This window comes from Pelobates fuscus, chromosome 13, assembly GCF_036172605.1.
Source record: "Pelobates fuscus isolate aPelFus1 chromosome 13, aPelFus1.pri, whole genome shotgun sequence".
NCBI lineage: Eukaryota > Metazoa > Chordata > Amphibia > Anura > Pelobatidae > Pelobates > Pelobates fuscus.
In genome coordinates, this window is record NC_086329.1 from 3,735,895 (window position 1) to 3,760,358 (window position 24,464).

Below are 24,464 nucleotides of genomic sequence, written 5' to 3' on the forward strand. Positions count from 1 at the left end.
CAGTGCACCTAACGTGTGTGGGAGCCTGGAGTGTCCCTATAATAATATAAACCCACCCAGTATAACTGTAACCTAACCTACACAGTGCATCTAACGTGTGTGGGAGCCTGGAGTGTCCCTTTAATAATATAAACCCACCCAGTATAACTAACTGTAACCTAACCAACACAGTGCACCTAACGTGTGTGGGAGCCTGGAGTGTCCCTTTAATAATATAAACCCACCCAGTATAACTGTAACCTAACCTACACAGTGCATCTAATGTGTGTGGGAGCCTGGAGTGTCCCTTTAATAATATAAACCCACCCAGTATAACTAACTGTAACCTTACCTACACAGTGCATCTAACGTGTGTGGGAGCCTGGAGTGTCCCTTTAATGATATAAACCCACCCAGTATAACTAACTGTAACCTAACCTACACAGTGCACCTAACGTGTGTGGGAGCCTGGAGTGTCCCTTTAATAATATAAACCCACCCGGTATAACTAACTGTAACCTAACCTACACAGTGCACCTAACGTGTGTGGGAGCCTGGAGTGTCCCTTTAATAATATAAACCCACCCGGTATAACTAACTGTAACCTAACCTACACAGTGCACCTAACGTGTGTGGGAGCCTGGAGTGTCCCTTTAATAATATAAACCCACCCAGTATAACTAACTGTAACCTAACCTACACAGTGCATCTAACGTGTGTGGGAGCCTGGAGTGTCAATTTAATAATATAAACCCACCCAGTATAACTAACTGTAACCTAACCTACACAGTGCATCTAACGTGTGTGGGAGCCTGGAGTGTCCCTTTAATAATATAAACCCACCCAGTATAACTAACTGTAACCTAACCTACACAGTGCACCTAACGTGTGTGGGAGCCTGGAGTGTCCCTTTATTAATATAAACCCACCCAGTATAACTAACTGTAACCTAACCTACACAGTGCATCTAACGTGTGTGGGAGCCTGGAGTGTCCCTTTAATAATATAAACCCACCCAGTATTACTAACTGTAACCTAACCTAAACAGTGCATCTAACGTGTGTGGGAGCCTGGAGTGTCCCTTTAATAATATAAACCCACTCAGTATAACTGTAACCTAACCTACACAGTGCATCTAACGTGTGTGGGAGCCTGGAGTGTCCCTTTATTAATATAAACCCACCCAGTATAACTAACTGTAACCTAACCTACACAGTGCATCTAACGTGTGTGGGAGCCTGGAGTGTCCCTTTAATAATATAAACCCACCCAGTATAACTAACTGTAACCTAACCTACACAGTGCATCTAACGTGTGTGGGAGCCTGGAGTGTCCCTTTAATAATATAAACCCACCCAGTATAACTAACTGTAACCTAACCTACACAGTGCATCTAACGTGTGGGAGCCTGGAGTGTCCCTTTAATAATATAAACCCACCCAGTATAACTAACTGTAACCTAACCTACACAGTGCATCTAACGTGTGTGGGAGCCTGGAGTGTCCCATTAATAATATAAACCCACCCGGTATAACTAACTGTAACCTAACCTACACAGTGCATCTAATGTGTGTGGGAGCCTGGAGTGTCCCATTAATAATATAAACCCACCCAGTATAACTAACTGTAACCTAACCTACACAGTGCGCCTAACGTGTGTGGGAGCCTGGAGTGTCCCTTTAATAATATAAACCCATCCAGTATAACTGTAACCTAACCTACACAGTGCATCTAACGTGTGTGGGAGCCTGGAGTGTCCCTTTAATAATATAAACCCACCCAGTATAACTAACTGTAACCTAACCTACACAGTGCATCTAACGTGTGTGGGAGCCTGGAGTGTCCCTTTAATAATATAAACCCACCCAGTATAACTGTAACCTAACCTACACAGTGCCTCTAACGTGTGTGGGAGCCTGGAGTGTCCCTTTAATAATATAAACCCACCCAGTATAACTAACTGTAACCTAACCTACACAGTGCATCTAACGTGTGTGGGAGCCTGGAGTGTCCCTTTAATAATATAAACCCACCCAGTATAACTAACTGTAACCTAACCTGCACAGTGCATCTAACGTGTGTGGGAGCCTGGAGTGTCCCTTTAATAATATAAACCCACCCAGTATAACTAACTGTAACCTAACCTACACAGTGCATCTAACGTGTGTGGGAGCCTGGAGTGTCCCTTTAATAATATAAACCCACCCAGTATAACTAACTGTAACCTAACCTACACAGTGCATCTAACGTGTGTGGGAGCCTGGAGTGTCCCTTTAATAATATAAACCCACCCAGTATAACTAACTGTAACCTAACCTACACAGTGCATCTAACGTGTGTGGGATCCTGGAGTGTCCCTTTAATAATATAAACCCACCCAGTATAACTAACTGTAACCTAACCTACACAGTGCATCTAACGTGTGTGGGAGCCTGGAGTGTCCCTTTAATAATATAAACCCACCCGGTATAACTAACTGTAACCTAACCTACACAGTGCATCTAACGTGTGTGGGAGCCTGGAGTGTCCCTTTAATAATATAAACCCACCCAGTATAACTAACTGTAACCTAACCTACACAGTGCATCTAACGTGTGTGGGAGCCTGGAGTGTCCCTTTAATAATATAAACCCACCCAGTATAACTAACTGTAACCTAACCTACACAGTGCATCTAACGTGTGTGGGAGCCTGGAGTGTCCCTTTAATAATATAAACCCACCCAGTATAACTAACTGTAACCTAACCTACACAGTGCATCTAACGTGTGTGGGAGCCTGGAGTGTCCCTTTAATAATATAAACCCACCCAGTATAACTAACTGTAACCTAACCTACACAGTGCATCTAACGTGTGTGGGAGCCTGGAGTGTCCCTTTAATAATATAAACCCACCCAGTATAACTAACTGTAACCTAACCTACACAGTGCATCTAACGTGTGTGGGATCCTGGAGTGTCCCTTTAATAATATAAACCCACCCAGTATAACTAACTGTAACCTAACCTACACAGTGCATCTAACGTGTGTGGGAGCCTGGAGTGTCCCTTTAATAATATAAACCCACCCGGTATAACTAACTGTAACCTAACCTACACAGTGCATCTAACGTGTGTGGGAGCCTGGAGTGTCCCTTTAATAATATAAACCCACCCAGTATAACTAACTGTAACCTAACCTACACAGTGCATCTAACGTGTGTGGGAGCCTGGAGTGTCCCTTTAATAATATAAACCCACCCAGTATAACTGTAACCTAACCTACACAGTGCATCTAACGTGTGTGGGAGCCTGGAGTGTCCCTTTAATAATATAAATCCACCCAGTATAACTAACTGTAACCTAACCTACACAGTGCATCTAACGTGTGTGGGAGCCTGGAGTGTCCCTTTAATAATATAAACCCACCCAGTATAACTAACTGTAACCTAACCTACACAGTGCATCTAACGTGTGTGGGAGCCTGGAGTGTCCCTTTAATAATATAAACCCACCCAGTATAACTAACTGTAACCTAACCTACACAGTGCATCTAACGTGTGTGGCAGCCTGGAGTGTCCCTTTAATAATATAAACCCACCCAGTATAACTAACTGTAACCTAACCTACACAGTGCATCTAACGTGTGTGGGAGCCTGGAGTGTCCCTATAATAATATAAACCCACCCAGTATAACTAACTGTAACCTAACCTACACAGTGCATCTAACGTGTGTGGCAGCCTGGAGTGTCCCTTTAATAATATAAACCCACCCAGTATAACTAACTGTAACCTAACCTACACAGTGCATCTAACGTGTGTGGGAGCCTGGAGTGTACGATTAATAATATAAACCCACTCAGTATAACTGTAACCTAACCTACACAGTGCATCTAACGTGTGTGGGAGCCTGGAGTGTCCCTTTAATAATATAAACCCACCCAGTATAACTGTAACCTAACCTACACAGTGCATCTAACGTGTGTGGGAGCCTGGAGTGTCCCTTTAATAATATAAATCCACCCAGTATAACTAACTGTAACCTAACCTACACAGTGCATCTAACGTGTGTGGGAGCCTGGAGTGTCCCTTTAATAATATAAACCCACCCAGTATAACTAACTGTAACCTAACCTACACAGTGCATCTAACGTGTGTGGGAGCCTGGAGTGTCCCTTTAATAATATAAACCCACCCAGTATAACTAACTGTAACCTAACCTACACAGTGCATCTAACGTGTGTGGCAGCCTGGAGTGTCCCTTTAATAATATAAACCCACCCAGTATAACTAACTGTAACCTAACCTACACAGTGCATCTAACGTGTGTGGGAGCCTGGAGTGTCCCTTTAATAATATAAACCCACCCAGTATAACTAACTGTAACCTAACCTACACAGTGCATCTAACGTGTGTGGGAGCCTGGAGTGTACGATTAATAATATAAACCCACTCAGTATAACTGTAACCTAACCTACACAGTGCATCTAACGTGTGTGGGAGCCTGGAGTGTCCCTTTAATAATATAAACCCACCCAGTATAACTAACTGTAACCTAACCTACACAGTGCATCTAACGTGTGTGGCAGCCTGGAGTGTCCCTTTAATAATATAAACCCACCCAGTATAACTAACTGTAACCTAACCTAAACAGTGCATCTAACGTGTGTGGGAGCCTGGAGTGTCCCTTTAATAATATAAACCCACCCAGTATAACTAACTGTAACCTAACCTAAACAGTGCATCTAACGTGTGTGGGAGCCTGGAGTGTCCCTTTAATAATATAAACCCACCCAGTATAACTAACTGTAACCTAACCTAAACAGTGCATCTAACGTGTGTGGGAGCCTGGAGTGTCCCTTTATTAATATAAACCCACCCAGTATAACTAACTGTAACCTAACCTACACAGTGCCTCTAACGTGTGTGGGAGCCTGGAGTGTCCCTTTAATAATATAAACCCACCCAGTATAACTAACTGTAACCTAACCTAAACAGTGCATCTAACGTGTGTGGGAGCCTGGAGTGTCCCTTTAATAATATAAACCCACCCAGTATAACTAACTGTAACCTAACCTAAACAGTGCATCTAACGTGTGTGGGAGCCTGGAGTGTCCCTTTAATAATATAAACCCACCCAGTATAACTAACTGTAACCTAACCTACACAGTGCACCTAACGTGTGTGGGAGCCTGGAGTGTCCCTTTAATAATATAAACCCACCCAGTATAACTAACTGTAACCTAACCTACACAGTGCATCTAACGTGTGTGGGAGCCTGGAGTGTCCCTTTAATAATAATATAAACCCTCCCCAGTATAACTAACTGTAACCTAACCTACACAGTGCATCTAACGTGTGTGGGAGCCTGGAGTGTCCCTTTACTAACAATTATTATGTAAATAAAGGATTTTACATTTTATACTTTATAATAACTATTAATGAAGCATTTTTGTTTCTCCTTCTCCCTCAGGAATATCTAGACATTACATTATCTTGGTACCAAGGAACTAAAGTTTTCCCTTTCCTACCCATCCAAGATGAGGAAGACGACAATGACGAAGACGATGATGAGGAAGAAGAGGATTCTGGAAAAACAGTTGGAGAAGAAGAAAGGAAAATGTTAAAAGAAGAAAAGAAGTCGGACCCTGATGTTGCCCGTTATGACGCTGTGAAGGTGAGATGGATGTTTTGAACCTCTAAATGCGTTGCTGTATTTAAAGGAACATTACGCATAAATCTCAGGTTTATTTATTTATTTTTTATAAAAGAGCAGATTATGGGAAGTTAAAGTGTATCTATAGCCACCAAAACAACTTTAGCTTAACCCCTTAAGGACCAAACTTCTGGAATAAAATGGAATCATGACGTGTCAGACATGTCATGTGTCCTTAAGGGGTTAATGAAGCCATTCTGGTGTATAGAACATGCCCCTGCTGTCTCTCTGCTCAATTCTCTGCTGTTTAGGAGTTAAATCACTTTGTTTATCAGCTCCAGGCACACCTCCCTGCATGTGACTTACACAGCCTTCCCAAACACTTCCTGTAAACAGTTATCTTATGTTTATACTTCCTTTATGTAAATTCTGATTCATTAAGAATTTCTTATCTCCTGCTCTGTTAATAACTTGCTAGACCCTGCAGGAGTTTCCTGTGTGTAATTAAAGTTCAATTTACAGAGCAGGAGATAAAAACTCTTTACATCTCATTGAAAATTAAACAATTTTTTTCATGCAGGCTGTGTCAGTCACAGCCAGGGGAGGTGTGCAAGGGCTTCATAAACAGAAACAAAAGTGATTTAACTCCTAAATGGCAGAAAATTGAGCATTACAAACAACAGGAGCATGATCTATACACCAAAACTGCGTCATTAAGCTAAAGTTGTTTTTGGTGACTATAGTGTCCCTTTAAGTAAACGGCAAAACAAGCAAATCTGTCAAAATATAAGGGTGAGCTCCATCAGTGTGTGATTAACCATATTATAGCTGTTTGCAATACGTTATTAATGCCCTCATATTATCTGACTATGTTTCTATATTATTACTATTTCTCAATAGAGATCATGCTGAGCACCATAACCACTGCAGCATGTTTTAGGCGTTATGGTTCCTTCCGTCGGTGTAATACCTGGGCTCTGCTGGTTGCTGTTCCCCACCTTTACCAGAGCCTCCATTCATCCGGAAGGTTTCTGTCTGAGCTAAAACAAGCATTGCATGGCTTAGCTCATTGGCTGAGAGTGATCAGCTGACACTCACAGCCAAGAGCTAATGGAAGCTTCACATCAGGAGCTTCTGTCTGTTCATCAGGTGTTGTGGAGGCCGGCGGATCCCAGGTTAAAAGTCTAAAATGGTGTGACTATTCACAATGATGGTGACAGGGCATTACAGTGTAGTAGCATTTTGTATCCTCAAAGCTCATTGTGTAATTACAGCTTATTGTATTATTACAGTTTATTGTGTCATTACAGCTTATTGTATTATTACAGCTCATTTTATTATTACAGCTCTTTGTATTATTATTACAGCTCCTTGTGTTATTATAGCTCTTTGTATTATTACAGCTCAGAGTATGATTACAGCTCCTTGTGTTATTACAGCTAATTGTATTATTACAGCTAATTGTATTATTACAGCTCATTGTATTATTACAGCTCCTTGTATTAGTACAGCTCCTTGTATTATGACAGCTCTTTGTATTATTACAGCTACTTGTATTATTACAGCTCAGTGTGTCATTACAGCTCCTTGTATTATTACAGCTTCTTGTATTATTACAGCTCCTTGTATTATTACAGCTCCTTGGATTATTACAGCTCAGTGTGTCGTTACAGCTCCTTGTATTATTACAGCTCCTTGTATTAGTACAGCTACTTGTATTATTACAGCTCATTCTCTTGTTGCAGCTCATTGTATTATTACAGCTTATTGTATTATTACAGTTAATTGAGTCCTCTTGTTTGTCCACCCTTTGTACAACACAGTGGGGTATTTTGGGTATATATATATACGTATAAAACAGGAAATTTGTATCTTGTAATACCTTTTTTGACAAGCTTTCAGGAGAATGTCCCTTTCTCAAGTCTGAAGCATTTCTGAGCAAGTTAAAGCGACATGGTGCAGATAAGACACAGGCTTGTTAGAAAATAGACACCATTTTTGCAGAGGGTCGTAAATATCTTTCTGAAGAGCAGAGTGAGGGGGGGAGAGAGGGAGAAGAAAAAAGTCATTGCAGAAGATGGTACACTTTATATATACACACACACACAAATATATATATGTATATGCAAACGCATAAACACATGAATACATATACATACTTGCACATACAGTCATATATATAAGCATACATGCATAAGAGTATGGGAAAGCATAGGTCTACACATAGTACTTTGTATATTGACGGAATAAACACATTGGAATGCCTTTTAAAATGTTGATACATATAACAGAACAGTGAGATAATGTGGGGGAGTGTTCGTGTAAAGTGTTGGTAGTGGGACAGGAATCCCAAATCAATATTTAGTCCTCTATTCTTGCTGTTAAACCATTTGATCCTTCTGGTTTCAAACGTTTTTCTTTCACTGGTATTTTTAAAACCCCCTTTCAGTACTTTGATTTTTAGGTCCTTGATTGAGTGGCCAGGCTGGGTAAAGTGGTGTCCCATCGGAGTGCGATCCTTCTAAATCACTGGACTAATACGGATACAATCTCTATTTAAACTATATATATATATATAGACACACGAAACAAGATTTTGAAGGTTATTTTTTTAGAATCCTGCATTATACTGCGCACTAGCTATGTAGCGAGGTATTACCCCGCTCTGGGGAGGGAGCTGAGGCTATGTGTCCGTCACACTCCTCTGTAATCAGATTGATAATTTCTTACTGTTTTTAGGGCCTCCTGAAGACGAAACTGCTTCACCGGCTCCGATATATCTTGGAAGTGGCGAGACCTGTGGCAGCTGTCGTTCTGGATATTTTAGATATTCTTACCCGTGTTGCCAGACACTCTGCCGGAGCGTGCACGCAGGTGAGGATGGACACTCAGTCTGTTAAGGAGAGGTTGATGCTAAAGACTTTGGAAAACACAAAAAATGTTAAGCTGAAAATGTAAAATGAGTACTCAAGCTGTGGATTATGTATGTGGGGACATGGGGGCCCGAGGATAGTGAAATTAGAAAGCAGCTTGGCTCGCTGGACGGCATGACAATAAATCAGTTCATAATCCGGTTTATCTGGTGACTCCATCATTGCTTGGGACAGAAGTGAGATCGCTGTCAAATCAGAACTCAAAATCTGGATTCACTGAAATGACATCAAATCCTGTGCTTTATACAGAGATAACTTCTATATGTTTCTGTATAATAAAAATGGAGATTATCTGAGCATGTGAGGGGGCAGACATTGTAACTACTTGTTGCAGTAATTGCACAACTCATCCCCTAATGTTTGTTGCTGATTGGTTCTTGCAATATTTGGGGGAGGAGTTAGACGGGCGTTCATAGCATGGTGGAATTCTCTTTACGTTCCCCAGTTACACCCGTCCACACACGCCATTAAACAGTCATTCAGTCATTGATGTACCGTGAACATTACACGATTTCAAAGCTTCCAAGGGTTTCTGCTGATAGAAAAATGCACAGATTGTATCACAGTAATACCTGGGTTGAATGCGAGATAATATGCTGAAATGACACCGGATACTGTATTAAGGCTACTGAAACGGGAATTTGTACGATGTGAAGAAAGTCTGGGCTCTGGGATTCGATGCAGAGAATGACGGACTCACAATGTGTAATGGACTCCCTGTTTGATAGGCTGCCATGATGTATAATTCAGGAATGATACCTGTACTAAGGAGCAATGTGTTAAATCTTACCAAACTTCTCACGTTTACGTCTTTGCTTCCTGTAGATTCTGGATTGTCCACGTCTGGTGGAGACCATAGTGCAGGAGTTTCTGCCCATACAGTGGAATGTAGAGATGGAGTCAGGTGACTTCCCACCCCTCAGCCTGCACGGGATCCCATGTTCAGCGGCCATGAAACTTCTCAGAGTCTTGGCTTCGTCGGGCCGTCACGCCGCAGCTAGACTAGTAAGGATTATAAACTTGAGACACAGTCTCCCGCGAGTGCCTATGTAATATTTGGAGCCTACCCAGTGTCCTCTCTGTTAGTATATTAACCTGGTCCAGAAGACTAGACTGAGCAATAAAGTTCTATACACCGCACACTCTTAGAGCGTTAACGTCCTCTTTATAGATTGGTGCCCCAGGTAGTGCAAATATATTTACATTTAGGTGCAGTCAAGGTACAGAAATCCAGTCTTCTCTTTTGGTTGAAGGTTTATTGTTATTTCTAAGCTGACCCGAGGGTAGAGGGATAAGAAAAAGGGTGAAATGTGTGTTTTCATGTTCACGCAGGGAGCTGTGTAGAATTGTTATTGCTAATGAGGTTTTTAGTAGCCGCAGGTTACATGCGTTACAATTTAACCAAACATATCAGTTATGTTTGTTAGTCTCCTGGCAATGAGAAGCCCAGGATGTTCTTCAATTATCTGATTTACATTTTTCCAGCTAAACACGTTTGACGTGAAGAGTCGTCTCAGCCGATTCGCTGTGCAGGATCCACGAGATCTTCCTCTCCAGAGGTTGGAGGCAGAGAGGCTGAACATTGAGACATTCCGAATGTGGGCCGTGTCTGCTGCCTATGGCCAGGCGTGTGATCTCTACAGGTGTGTTATGTAACACGTCTCCCCAATTCCCTTCAAGGAGTTCGAAGCTTCAGGGACTAAGTGGCTGCTGCAACTACATAGTCCCCCCAATACTGCCACCTGTGAATTCATGCAGGTGCATTGCATCCTAAGGAATGGCCATTGTGGAGTTTATCTCTCTATCTGGGACCTTCCAACGATACAAACGCTCCATTACTTTTAGGGAGCAGGGAGCAGGGAGTCGTTGCATTTCAATGTATCACTATAATATATATATGAGTTGTTTTTGCAGCAGCAGAGTTCAGTTATTGTGTTTTTTCCTATTTAGAGACACTTTCTCTGTTGCTTAATCTATTTTCTGACTATATCCTTCTCAGGGAGCTCTACCCTGTCCTGGTGAGGATTCTGCAGGCTATACCCCGCTGTATCATCTCTTGTGAAGGAAACCACTCCTCAGCCGTTCCCATTGTTCAGCGTGCCGCCGCCGTCGTTTTGTTGCTATCCCACGTGACGCAGACCGCAGGCTGCACGGCTGAGCTGGAAGCACAGCTTAAAGTGTTTGTATTTGACTTGAAATGTTTGCCAGGTATCTGCAATAAGCTGGGATGCTGCTGGTAAAGAGAGTACAGGGAGCAGTAAATCTAGAACGTTCTCCTGTTATTAGTGGAATGACTCTGTCTGATGGGTGACAACGTGAATTAATTACTGAACTGATCTCCTTAGTTTGGAGAACATGTGATCTGTAAATCGTGTTAGCAAAGTATAGATCAAAATCTGTAATATCCTGTCTCCTGATAAGTGGAATTTGTCTTTCCTTGGTTGCTATTTCATGGTGGCTCAGCGTCATTGTTAGTCCGTCATCCATGTGTAGTCCATAACACCTTGTGATTGAGAGCATGTTCTGGGACACTCACCTCTTTGATTGTGTTGTTTAATGTTACAATGTGACTGTATCTCCATTTAGTTCCGCAGCAGACATCGAGCAGCTGATTCCTCCGCCTCCCGTATCATGGGATCATGTGACCGGACTCCTGCCCTTGGTGGAAGAATGCCTCCGGCGATGTATGCAGGAGGTGTCTAATCCTGGCAGGTGGGAGACTGTGCAGCCTCTTACAATAACAGCCACCAATTTCATAGCATCCTACTACCAAGCCGCTAGCCGACAGGTGAGTCCAGAGACACAGCCATTCTCCAACACAACCATTCACCGACCCGGCTATCCTCCGACACAGCCATTCACCGACACAGCCATTCATAGACCTCTTTGCCGCTAGAACCTGCACAGTTTTGTTAGTGTCAATTACCAATGGGCAGCAGTACATTTTGATTCATAAATTATATATTTTATAAAAAAAAAACTGCATTGGAGAAATAGAAATAACCTGATTGTCACTATACTTAACAAGGGAGATCACCACAAATACTCTTACTTTCACTGGTAAACAAGGGTTTTAGAGCTGTGTTGTAATCTTCAGACCACAGCAAACATGAGTGCGCAACGTATCACAACTCCGAGCTGCCCTGCAGGTCGATTCAAAGGCCGAGGAGGGCAAATGGTATCAAGCTTTCAGCAACCAAATAAGGAATTGGATTTGTTTCTCCAGATGGTTTGAATCCAAGTAAATCTCCTGATACAAAGTCATGGTGGAGCACCCAGTTATAGCAGGAAATATTTTATAGAATAATACGTAATCATTTCACCCTGCATCCTTAGAGTTCTCCCCTCCAGCTGCCATTTTCAGACAGTACGCCCACTCTGTTTTTTTATCATTTATTTGCATCAAATGCAAAACTGTTTATAGCATTTTATGCAAATTGTTACTATCCCAGGATTCCCTTAACAGAGCGTTTGAGATCACATCCGTGCAGAGGGATGAATGACACACATGTACGCAGTGCATCATAGAATGACTGCAATGCCTCTAATCCAGTGTGACTGCATTTACCACTGCTGCAGAATAAACACTTTATTACATTACCTGGTGGGATGGAGTCAGCGATATGAGACCAGCTTCAGGTTAGCTAAGGATTGTATAGGAGCCGATTTCTCACTGTGTGTATTCGTATCTTTACAGCCCTCTCTGAACCCCGTGACATGTAATGAAGAAATAGAACGATTGAGTACTGATGTCCTAATACCTTTCCTGCATCATCCCAGCACAGAGTCAATGTGGGACCTTCTCAGGTGAGAGCGACCAGGTTTCCCCTTTCTAGTATCTGATTGTGCAGTGACTCAGTCATAGGTCAATACATGTAGAAATGACCGTCTGTTATACTGGTAAAGCCGTATTGCCCGTTCCTGGTTACACAAGCCATCACACAAACCGTCTTCATTTGTAAACTCTGTGCTGAGCAGAATTTAGCTGCATTGCCATAACCTAGTTACATGTTTTAACACAACCTTCTGTATCCATTAGAGACGCATACACCTCGAGAAACCCTTTAAACCTTTAAGGACCAAGTTTAAAAAACAAAAATAAAATAATGGTGTGCAATGAAACATAAATCGAATACTTAAAACCCAGTGTTCCACAGCCTGCTGGCTCAGAGAATTAATTCCATAAAGTTTAAACCCAGAATAGCCTATTCGCAATCGAAGTCAGGAAGCTTACTGTGCATTCCTGCAAAGCATTCCCATGCACCGAATAGAGTGTTTGGCATCCTTCCTTCGCTAAACAACACCGACAGTCTTCCAATCCCCAAATCTAGTGAGAATAACTGTGGCTGCTGTGTTTTCTATGGATTTAAAGGGCTATGAGGGCTATATGACTTTCAGCACTCCATGCAGCTCATCAAAAAGTCTGGGGTCACTAAAAAAGTCCCCATCTGACAGACGGGAGCCCCAGGTATCAATTGAAACCTGGGTTTCCTGGTGTGAGCAAGGATGTAACCCTGCTCACACTACATTACTGTCTACGGGGATTTACATCCACATTGAAAGAGCTGCATGCCAATCTCGCTTTGACCTCTGTATGCAGCTCACAGGTCAGTTTCGGGCCACTGAAAAAGTTCCTTAGTACCAGCATGGATTTAACCCTTGCTGGTAATTTTATTGCATGATGGTCTATGCTGTCACTATGCACTGTATGATGGCAAAGAACGTTATGTCATCCTTAAGTGATTCAAACTTTTGTTTATTTGTTATGCCAATTAAATCTGAAGCAGTGCTTTCTCTTTAAGCCAGTTTCATTCTGTGCACACAGAGAACATTAAAAACACAAACTGATATCGTTTTCACTAATGTGCACATTATTACACAGAATGTGTGAAAGCAGACTTTGTATGACCCTGGGAGAGTGTTTAGGGGACGGCGGTTATAGGTGCAGACTGCTGTAAGGAAGATACTACATAAATCTATAGATAATTTGCACACACCGGATGTGCTAAGATAGCAGTGAGGGTAAATAACTTCGATTTATAAAATTACCCTTTTCACTTGGTAATTGTAGATTTAAAAGACTCCTCTGTATCTTCTTTAAACATAAAACCCCAACAAATCTACAATACAAATATCACATTGTGTAGTACGCTCTAAAGGTGGACGATTGCACCTGCGTTATTATATGGTGTTTAGAGCGTATTACACTGTATGTGATATATTATATTGTATACTCTTTGTAGTTTTATGCTGTAAGGAAGAATCCATGCACGGTGTGTCAGGGCTCCTGGTTATTAAATAAACCATTTCGATTTCAATCCTGCATTTGATGCAGCAGATTTGTTGTAACTTTTCTAAATTGATTGAGATTATCCTGATTGTAAAGTTCTGGTCAATACTTTAAGAAGTTTACGTCAATAGGAGGAATCTGTGCAGGTTTAGTCTGTGGAATTAGTGATTTTGTCCTAATTTCCTTCTTTTTCCATCTCTGCTGACAGGTCTTGCTCCGCAGTCTGTAACCCCCTGTCCTGCTCCCCCCTGCCTGAGTCTGTGCCCAGCATCGTGACGTTAAGCTGCTCAGGGGGGAAGCCTCCTTTAAGTCTGGCTGGGAAAAAGTCTCCGTTTCCTGTCCTGACCTCTGTCCTGAATCTTATCTGTAGTATCTGCAGCATCCACAAAGGACTTATCCCCAAGGTGAGCTCAGCGTGGCATTATACCACTGGTGGAAAAGCTGCAAAAATAAATGAAAAAAAAGGAAAAGGAAAAAGAGTAATTAGTGGAAACTAACTTGGGAATTCATGGACGCCCTGAGGGATTATAGAAATCCCTTTTTATAAAAGCAGCACAGGGTGTATTACAGTCAGTTTACTCCTCTCCAGTCACTGCTCCCCATGTACCCTTTACTCCAATCTCTGTGTTACTGTCACTGCTCTCCATGTACCCTTTACTCCAATCTCTGTGTTACTATCACTGCTCCCCATGTACCCTTTACTCCAATCTCTGTGTTACTGTCACTACTCCCCATGTACCCTTTACTCCAATCTCTGTGTTACTATCGCTGCTCCCCATGTACCCTTTACTCCAATCTCTGTGTTACTATCGCTGCTCCCCATGTACCCTTTACTCCAATCTCTGTGTTACTATCGCTGCTCCCCATGGACCCTTTACTCCAATCTCTGTGTTACTGTCACTGCTCTCCATGTACCCTTTACTCCAATCTCTGTGTTACTATCACTGCTCCCCATGTACCCTTTACTCCAATCTCTGTGTTACTGTCACTGCTCCCCATGTACCCTTTACTCCAATCTCTGTGTTGCTATCACTGCTCCCCATGTACCCTTTACTCCAATCTCTGTGTTACTATTGCTGCTCCCCATGTACCCTTTACTCTAATCACTGTGTTACTATCGCTGCTCCCCATGTACCCTTTACTCCAATCACTGTGTTACTGTCGCTGCTCCCCATGGACCCTTTACTCCAATCTCTGTGTTACTGTCACTACTCCCCATGTACCCTTTACTCCAATCTCTGTGTTACTATCGCTGCTCCCCATGTACCCTTTACTCCAATCTCTGTGTTACTATCGCTGCTCCCCATGGACCCTTTACTCCAATCTCTGTGTTACTGTCACTGCTCTCCATGTGCCCTTTACTCCAATCTCTGTGTTACTGTCACTGCTCTCCATGTACCCTTTACTCCAATCTTTGAGTTCCTATCACTGCTCCCCATGTACCCTTTACTCCAATCTCTGTGTTACTGTCACTGCTCCCCATGTACCCTTTACTCCAATCTCTGTGTTGCTATCACTGCTCCCCATGTACCCTTTACTCCAATCTCTGTGTTACTATTGCTGCTCCCCATGTACCCTTTACTCCAATCACTGTGTTACTATCACTGCTCCCCATGTACCTTTTACTCTAATCATTGTGTTACTATCTCTGCTCCCCATGTACCCTTTACTCCAATCACTGTGTTACTGTCACTACTCCCCATGTACCCTCTACTCCAATCACTGTGTTACTATCGCTGCTACCCATGTAACCTTTACTCCAATCACTGTGTTACTATTGCTGCTCCCCATGTACCCTTTACTCCAATCACTGTGTTACTATCGCTGCTCCCATGTACCCCTTACTCCAATCTTTGTGTTACTATCGCTGCTCCCCATGTACCCTTTACTCCAATCTCTGTGTTATTGTCACTGCTCCCCATGTACCCTTTACTCCAATCTCTGTGTTACTTTCACTGCTCCCCATGGACCCTTTACTCCAATCTCTGTGTTACTATCGCTGCTCCCCATGGACCCTTTACTCCAATCTCTGTGTTATTGTCACTGCTCCCCATGTACCCTTTACTCCAATCTCTGTGTTACTTTCACTGCTCCCCATGGACCCTTTACTCCAATCTCTGTGTTACTATCGCTGCTCCCCATGGACCCTTTACTCCAATCTCTGTGTTACTGTCACTACTCCCCATGTACCCTTTACTCCAATCTCTGTGTTACTGTCACTGCTCCCCATGGACCCTTTACTCTAATCTCTGTGTTACTATCACTGCTCCCCATGGATTCTTTACTCCAATCTCTGTGTTACTATCACTGCTCCCCATGTACCCTTTACTCCAATCTCTTTGTTACTGTCAATGCTCCCCATGAACCCTTTACTCCAATCTCTGTGTTACTATTGCTGCTCCCCATGTACCCTTTACTCCAATCTCTGTGTTACAATCACTGCTCCCCATGTACCCTTTACTCCAATCACTGTGTTACTGTCACTACTCCCCATGTACCCTTTACTCCAATCACTGTGTTACTATCGCTGCTTCCCATGTACCCTCTACTGCAATCTCTGTGTTACTATTGCTGCTCCCCATGTACCCTTTACTCCAATCACTGTGTTACTATCGCTGCTTCCCATGTACCCTTTACTCCAATCACTGTGTTACTATTGCTGCTCCCCATGTTCCCTTTACTCCAATCACTGTGTTACTATCCCTGCTCCCCATGTACCCTTTACTCCAATCACTGTGTTACTATCACTGCTCCCCATGTACCTTTTACTCCAATCACTGTTACTATCGCTGCTTCCCATGTACCCTTTACTCCAATCACTGTTACTATCGCTGCTCCCCATGGACCCTTTACTCCAATCTCTGTGTTACTGTCACTACTCCCCATGTACCCTTTACTCCAATCTCTGTGTTACTGTCACTGCTCCCCATGGACCCTTTACTCTAATCTCTGTGTTACTATCACTGCTCCCCATGTACCCTTTACTCCAATCACTGTGTTACTGTCACTACTCCCCATGTACCCTTTACTCCAATCACTGTGTTACTATCGCTGCTTCCCATGTACCCTCTACTGCAATCTCTGTGTTACTATTGCTGCTCCCCATGTACCCTTTACTCCAATCTCTGTGTTACTATCACTGCTCCCCATGTACCCTTTACTCCAATCTCTGTGTTACTATTGCTGCTCCCCATGTACCCTTTACTCCAATCTCTGTGTTACAATCACTGCTCCCCATGTACCCTTTACTCCAATCACTGTGTTACTGTCACTACTCCCCATGTACCCTTTACTCCAATCACTGTGTTACTATCGCTGCTTCCCATGTACCCTCTACTGCAATCTCTGTGTTACTATTGCTGCTCCCCATGTACCCTTTACTCCAATCACTGTGTTACTATCGCTGCTTCCCATGTACCCTTTACTCCAATCACTGTGTTACTATTGCTGCTCCCCATGTTCCCTTTACTCCAATCACTGTTACTATCGCTGCTTCCCATGTACCCTTTACTCCAATCACTGTGTTACTATTGCTGCTCCCCATGTACCCTTTACTCCAATCACTGTGTTACTATCCCTGCTCCCCATGTACCCTTTACTCCAATCACTGTGTTACTATCTCTGCTCCCCATGTACCCTTTACTCCAATCTCTGTGTTACTATCACTGCTCCCCATGTACCTTTTACTCTAATCATTGTGTTACTATCTCTGCTCCCCATGTACCCTTTACTCCAATCACTGTGTTACTGTCACTACTCCCCATGTACCCTCTACTCCAATCACTGTGTTACTATCGCTGCTACCCATGTAACCTTTACTCCAATCACTGTGTTACTATTGCTGCTCCCCATGTACCCTTTACTCCAATCACTGTGTTACTATCGCTGCTTCCCATGTACCCTTTACTCCAATCACTGTGTTACTATTGCTGCTCCCCATGTACCCTTTACTCCAATCACTGTTACTATCGCTGCTTCCCATGTACCCTTTACTCCAATCACTGTTACTATTGCTGCTCCCCATGTACCCTTTACTCCAATCACTGTGTTACTATCCCTGCTCCCCATGTACCCTTTACTCCAATCACTGTGTTACTATCTCTGCTCCCCATGTACCCTTTACTCCAATCTCTGTGTTACTATCACTGCTCCCCATGTACCTTTTACTCTAATCATTGTGTTACTATCTCTGCTCCCCATGTACCCTTTACTCCAATCACTGTGTTACTGTCACTACTCCCCATGTACCCTCTACTCCAATCTCTGTGTTACTATTGCTGCTCCCCATGTACCCTTTACTCCAATCACTGTGTTACTATCGCTGCTACCCATGTACCCTTTACTCCAATCACTGTGTTACTATTGCTGCTCCCCATGTACCCTTTACTCCAATCACTGTGTTACTATCGCTGCTTCCCATGTACCCTTTACTCCAATCACTGTGTTACTGTCACTACTCCCCATGTACCCTTTACTCCAATCACTGTGTTACTATCGCTGCTTCCCATGTACCCTCTACTGCAATCTCTGTGTTACTATTGCTGCTCCCCATGTACCCTTTACTCCAATCACTGTGTTACTATCGCTGCTTCCCATGTACCCTTTACTCCAATCACTGTGTTACTATTGCTGCTCCCCATGTTCCCTTTACTCCAATCACTGTTACTATCGCTGCTTCCCATGTACCCTTTACTCCAATCACTGTGTTACTATTGCTGCTCCCCATGTACCCTTTACTCCAATCACTGTGTTACTATCCCTGCTCCCCATGTACCCTTTACTCCAATCACTGTGTTACTATCTCTGCTCCCCATGTACCCTTTACTCCAATCTCTGTGTTACTATCACTGCTCCCCATGTACCTTTTACTCTAATCATTGTGTTACTATCTCTGCTCCCCATGTACCCTTTACTCCAATCACTGTGTTACTGTCACTACTCCCCATGTACCCTCTACTCCAATCACTGTGTTACTATCGCTGCTACCCATGTAACCTTTACTCCAATCACTGTGTTACTATTGCTGCTCCCCATGTACCCTTTACTCCAATCACTGTGTTACTATCGCTGCTTCCCATGTACCCTTTACTCCAATCACTGTGTTACTATTGCTGCTCCCCATGTACCCTTTACTCCAATCACTGTTACTATCGCTGCTTCCCATGTACCCTTTACTCCAATCACTGTTACTATTGCTGCTCCCCATGTACCCTTTACTCCAATCACTGTGTTACTATCCCTGCTCCCCATGTACCCTTTACTCCAATCACTGTGTTACTATCTCTGCTCCCCATGTACCCTTTACTCCAATCTCTGTGTTACTATCACTGCTCCCCATGTACCTTTTACTCTAATCATTGTGTTACTATCTCTGCTCCCCATGTACCCTTTACTCCAATCACTGTGTTACTGTCACTACTCCCCATGTACCCTCTACTCCAATCTCTGTGTTACTATTGCTGCTCCCCATGTACCCTTTACTCCAATCACTGTGTTACTATCGCTGCTACCCATGTACCCTTTACTCCAATCACTGTGTTACTATTGCTGCTCCCCATGTACCCTTTACTCCAATCACTGTGTTACTATCGCTGCTTCCCATGTACCCTTTACTCCAATCACTGTGTTACTATTGCTGCTCCCCATGTACCCTTTACTCCAATCACTGTGTTACTATTGCTGCTCCCATGTACCCTTTACTCCAATCACTGTGTTACTATCCCTGCTCCCCATGTACCCTTTACTCCAATCACTGTGTTACTATCCCTGCTCCCCATGTACCCTTTACTCCAATCACTGTGTTACTATCCCTGCTCCCCATGTACCCTTTATCTAATCTCATATCAGGAAGCTCTGAATTCAGAGAGAGATCGGACAGTGAGATTTAACGTGCTTTGTACTAAAGGTGTTTAACACTTCCAATGATATTTCAGGAATCTAATACTAATTGGAAAGTTAAATATACTTTCAGTACAGAGCACTTTAAATCACGCTGTCTGATCACTCTCTTTTGCTCCAAATCTCTGGCTGACACAGTGGATCACTGGTCTATTTGATGTGAGTGAGGAGCCCAGATTCTGATTTTCTTTTTTCAGGATAGGAGACGGTGGAATGGCGCAGATAATTGTCCCATTTAAATAAAAAAAGAAAACCAACAATAATCAAATATGGTTTTAACTATTTACACGCCTTATCACGTGTAGAGAATCCGTGCTGCAGATAGACTGGCCCCTACTATGAATCTGTGTAAAGATAATTATGAAATTCTGAGCGTGAGGTTAATAAAATAACTAACTGGTAATATGCAGCCTTTGTATATTGTACCATGTCCATTCTTCTCACTTTCCGTGTAGTTCTGCTTTATCCTGGAATACAGAGGGCTTGTGGACTACCTGTATGACAGCTGTAAGGCTCCATCTCCGGCCGTAACGCCTTCTTCCAACTGGCTGCTCCGACACGAGTATCACCTGCAGTATTTTGTTTTATCGTTGCTGCATAAAGTGGTAAGCAAGGTCTCCGTCACATGCTAGCATAATGTGCAGTGTCCAGCCCCTTATTGAGTGAGCACTAAAACCATCACTGTGTGTCTCACAATGCCGGTATAATATGTAACAGTTAGAGCAGTATGTCCTCCCGTACTATGAGGATCTCGTTTTAGGTTCAGGAATGACTTGCTGCCAGGATTTGTCCAGTCTTGCTGAGAGAGAACCCCAGACAGAGCAAATGGTTAGCAATGAAATGAAACAATTAGAGGGAGACTAGAATTAGAGAGATTAGCAGAAACGTCTGCCACATAAATCAGAATGAGACTAATCGATTCCAGGAAATCTCGATGTAAAGAGAGCAAACCATGTTAGATTATGCAAGTAATGGCGAGGAGGAGATTGGGTCGGGGGCAGAATTTGGTGCAGTTGTGAACACGGCCAACCTTTAAGTATATGTATTCTCCTTTGCGTCTAACATGTTTATTAATGTGCGTGTTTCTCTTTAAATGCAACGATCCACAAAATTGACAAATTAACAACTGCAAATGTTTTTTATGCAAAACAAATGGAGATGTATTATCAGAGTGTTATTTATACAAAATAAAACTCTTCAAGTACATTGAAAGTATTATTTTTGTTCTTTCTGTTTGATTTTGCTTTAGAGAACGGCGAGTTCTGATCGGTCCCAGAATGCCTCACTCTGCCATACTGTCGCCCTGACCTTGCTGAGCCGGCTCTTACCGGGAAGCGAACATTTGGCTCACAAACTCATTTCTGTATTTGCCTTCAACGTAGCCTTCATTCCGTAAGTTTCTCCTATCTTCCAGCTGCCAGTTCACATCCTCTCCAGCGAGGACACAGGCTGCAAGCTTGTCCAGGGGTGGGAGCTAGTTCAGGTCCTTTCCAGCGAGGACACAGGGGTGGGAGCTAGTCCACATCCTCTAGAGCGAGGACACAGGTGTGGGAGCTAGTCCACGTCCTCTAGAGTGAGGATACGGGGTGGGAGCTAGTTCACGTCCTCTCCAGTGAAGACACGGGGTGAAAGCTAGTTCAGGTGCTCTCCAGCAAGGACACAGGGGTGGGAGCTAGTCCACGTCCTCTAGAGTGAGGACACAGGGGTGGGAGCTAGTCCACGTCCTCTAGAGCGAGGATACGGGGTGGGAGCTAGTTCATGTCCTCTCCAGTGAAGACACGGGGTGAAAGCTAGTTCAGGTGCTCTCCAGCGAGGACACAGGGGTGGGAGCTAGTCCACGTCCTATAGAGTGAGGACACAGGGGTGGGAGCTAGTCCACGTCCTCTAGAGCGAGGATACGGGGTGGGAGCTAGTTCACGTCCTCTCCAGTGAAGACACGGGGTGAAAGCTAGTTCAGGTGCTCTCCAGCGAGGACACAGGGGTGGGAGCTAGTCCACGTCCTATAGAGTGAGGACACAGGGGTGGGAGCTAGTCCACGTCCTCTAGAGCGAGGATACGGGGTGGGAGCTAGTTCATGTCCTCTCCAGTGAAGACACGGGGTGAAAGCTAGTTCAGGTGCTCTCCAGCGAGGACACAGGGGTGGGAGCTAGTCCACGTCCTCTAGAGCGAGGATACGGGGTGGGAGCTAGTTCACGTCCTCTCCAGTGAAGACACGGGGTGAAAGCTAGTTCAGGTGCTCTCCAGCGAGGACACAGGGGTGGGAGCTAGTCCACGTCCTCTAGAGCGAGGACACAGGGGTGGGAGCTAGTTCAGGCCCTCTCCAGCGAGGACACGGGATGTCCGAGCAGCATTAGCTTGATAAAGACCCTTAGGGGTTGAAACGTCGCTTTGTAGCTGCTGGTTCCAATAAATTGCCTTTTTCTTGGAATTCATTTGGAGTGCCTGGATTCATTTTCTATTTTTACGAGGAGCATTAGGGACATTTTGTATTTTCAAATTTAGACCAAACTGTTAATTTTTTTGAATATTTTAGTTTTTTCCCAGAATCGTTTTAAATAAACCATTTCAATAATTGTTTTAAATTTGTTGCCAGAATGGGATGTATTTACAGAATGTAGGGATGCATATTTAGAAACTACCAATAAATTTGTTTTTACAATGGTTTCCTTTCAGTAAGCCAGGATGCCGACTCTTTGAGTGAGAGTTTTTTAATGTTCTGTATTATCCAGGGAAGGAGTAGAGGGAGGTCCAGAAGCAGCAGATTTTTCTGATATTTTGCACATCACTGAGGAATCCAAACCTAGCGCTCCTGGCTCTGCGGCCACGTTTACTGCAAGTCCCAGTCGAGGTGTTCTGCTGAAAGAAGCCTTTGCAGACCTGCCCTCTATCCGAGGGTGCTTCCTGACGCATTTCTCCCACATGGAGCAAGCACTCCGACATTCCAAGTTCATCTATCAGGAGAGGACTTGTTTTATCCAATCGGCCATGCTCGCTGAAGCCAGAGCTCCCATATTGCCTTCTGATTGGTCATTCCTACCACTAATCAATCTCTACAATAAAGTTGCAAATGCGGAGACACGAGGACTAGTCGTGAACACGCTTCCACCTGACCTTGTGACCACAATCACCCGGAATTTGCAATGGATCCTTCTTTTAGAGACCTGGCGACCTGGGATCTTGCAGAGTATCCCCACTGCAGCCAAACTGGCCCGTGTGACTTGTGTCTTTCTGACGGGTGGAGACCTCTTTCTGGAAGCGCCGGTTCACTCATACACCGCCGCCCTGCTGGCACATTATTGCCAGCCCAAATGCCTCGAGTCGATGGTACTTGATGTGCCTCTAGCTGGGATCACCTCATTTTATGATTTCTACATGAACCTTTTGGAGCAGTTTGAGGGAGTCTCATTTGGGGACTCTTTGTTTGGGACATTTGTGCTTCTTCCTCTGCAGAGACGGTTTGATGTCCAGCTAAAGAAGGCTCTTTTTGGAGAACATGTCAGCTGTTTGAGGTCGCTCTCTGTCTCCTTGAAAGAGGTAATGCTGTCTCCATGCATAGTGACAGTGACTCACACAAGTTCAGTCTAACAGCAGGTTACAGTAATCTCACACATCTACTCATTGTCCTTTGGCAAAAAAAAAAATAGTAATTTACCATATCAATCGCTCACAGAATCTGCCTGTTCGTGGTCTGTCTGTAGATTGCATAGTGGGTTGTACGTTTCACACTGTGATTTATGTCTTGCCTGATGGTCATGTGCTCTTCTTGATCCTAGTTCCAAATTCCCCTCAACCTGTACACCTCCCCTCCTGAGAGTGACTTGGATCTTCTGCGAATATATTTCCGGACCTTGGTGACTGGTGCCCTCCGCCAGAACTGGTGCCCTGTGCTTTACGTGGTAGCCGTGGCTCATGTGAATAGCTTCTTCTTTTCACAAGACCGTGTGATGCAGGTTTGTAACATGTAAATGGGTTTATATGGTTAGTCCAAGACAATGAAAGCCATTCTAGAGTAGCCTTATTTTGGATCATAACCAATATAATGATCGCCTTGAATGGCAATAGTTATGGGATTTATTGTCCGTTTCAGCTAATCTTATGATTTAGGCACCTGCTTCTGGTAGGAAACAGACGTTAAGGAAACGTTTCTATGACTAGGCAAGGTCTAGTGATTCGTCAGTCCCTTTACGGCAGCGAATGGCATCTTCCACTCGGGGTTTGCTACTAGGAAGAAACTTTTCTATGACAAGGCAAGGTCTAGTGATTCGTCAGTCCCTTTACGGCAGGGAATGGCATCTTCCACTCGGAGTTTGCTACTAGGAAGAAACGTTTCTATGACTAGGCAAGGTCTAGTGATTCGTCAGTCCCTTTACGGCAGCGAATGGCATCTTCCACTCGGAGTTTGCTACTAGGAAGAAACGTCTGTGATTTTGAATATTTTTGATTTTTCACACACAGGAGGTCGATGCTTTCCGGAAAAGCTTGCTCAGGAAGACTTACCTGCTTGTTGATGAGGTACATGATTGCTATTAAAGACAGTGTTGTGTAATACCCTAAAGTAGGCAGAGACATAGAACGACTTGGTGGGATCACAGGGACCCTCTTCCTCCACCTAATCCGGGCACAGCGTAACGGGAGCAGTGAATATACACAGCCCTGCGCAGTTTGCTGGTAAAATAAAATATTAATCAGAAAGATTGAAGATTTGAAATCTTTATGATAATGATAAAGATAA

At 43.6% G+C, this 24,464-nt stretch overlaps 1 protein-coding gene across 1 annotated transcript in view; it reads left to right on the top strand.

Moving 5' to 3' along the window:
• Nucleotides 1-24,464, top strand: part of RPAP1 (RNA polymerase II associated protein 1) — a 79,531-nt gene that overhangs the window by 54,067 nt on the left and 1,000 nt on the right. Inside the window, exons 12-24 of the mRNA XM_063439956.1 lie at nucleotides 5,429-5,632; nucleotides 8,351-8,485; nucleotides 9,370-9,549; nucleotides 10,030-10,187; nucleotides 10,544-10,723; nucleotides 11,131-11,332; nucleotides 12,242-12,351; nucleotides 14,043-14,238; nucleotides 20,188-20,337; nucleotides 20,982-21,124; nucleotides 22,462-23,266; nucleotides 23,506-23,682; nucleotides 24,188-24,244. Of these exons, the coding sequence (XP_063296026.1) occupies nucleotides 5,429-5,632; nucleotides 8,351-8,485; nucleotides 9,370-9,549; nucleotides 10,030-10,187; nucleotides 10,544-10,723; nucleotides 11,131-11,332; nucleotides 12,242-12,351; nucleotides 14,043-14,238; nucleotides 20,188-20,337; nucleotides 20,982-21,124; nucleotides 22,462-23,266; nucleotides 23,506-23,682; nucleotides 24,188-24,244 (2,697 nt within the window). The remainder of the gene's footprint in view (nucleotides 1-5,428; nucleotides 5,633-8,350; nucleotides 8,486-9,369; nucleotides 9,550-10,029; nucleotides 10,188-10,543; nucleotides 10,724-11,130; nucleotides 11,333-12,241; nucleotides 12,352-14,042; nucleotides 14,239-20,187; nucleotides 20,338-20,981; nucleotides 21,125-22,461; nucleotides 23,267-23,505; nucleotides 23,683-24,187; nucleotides 24,245-24,464) is intronic.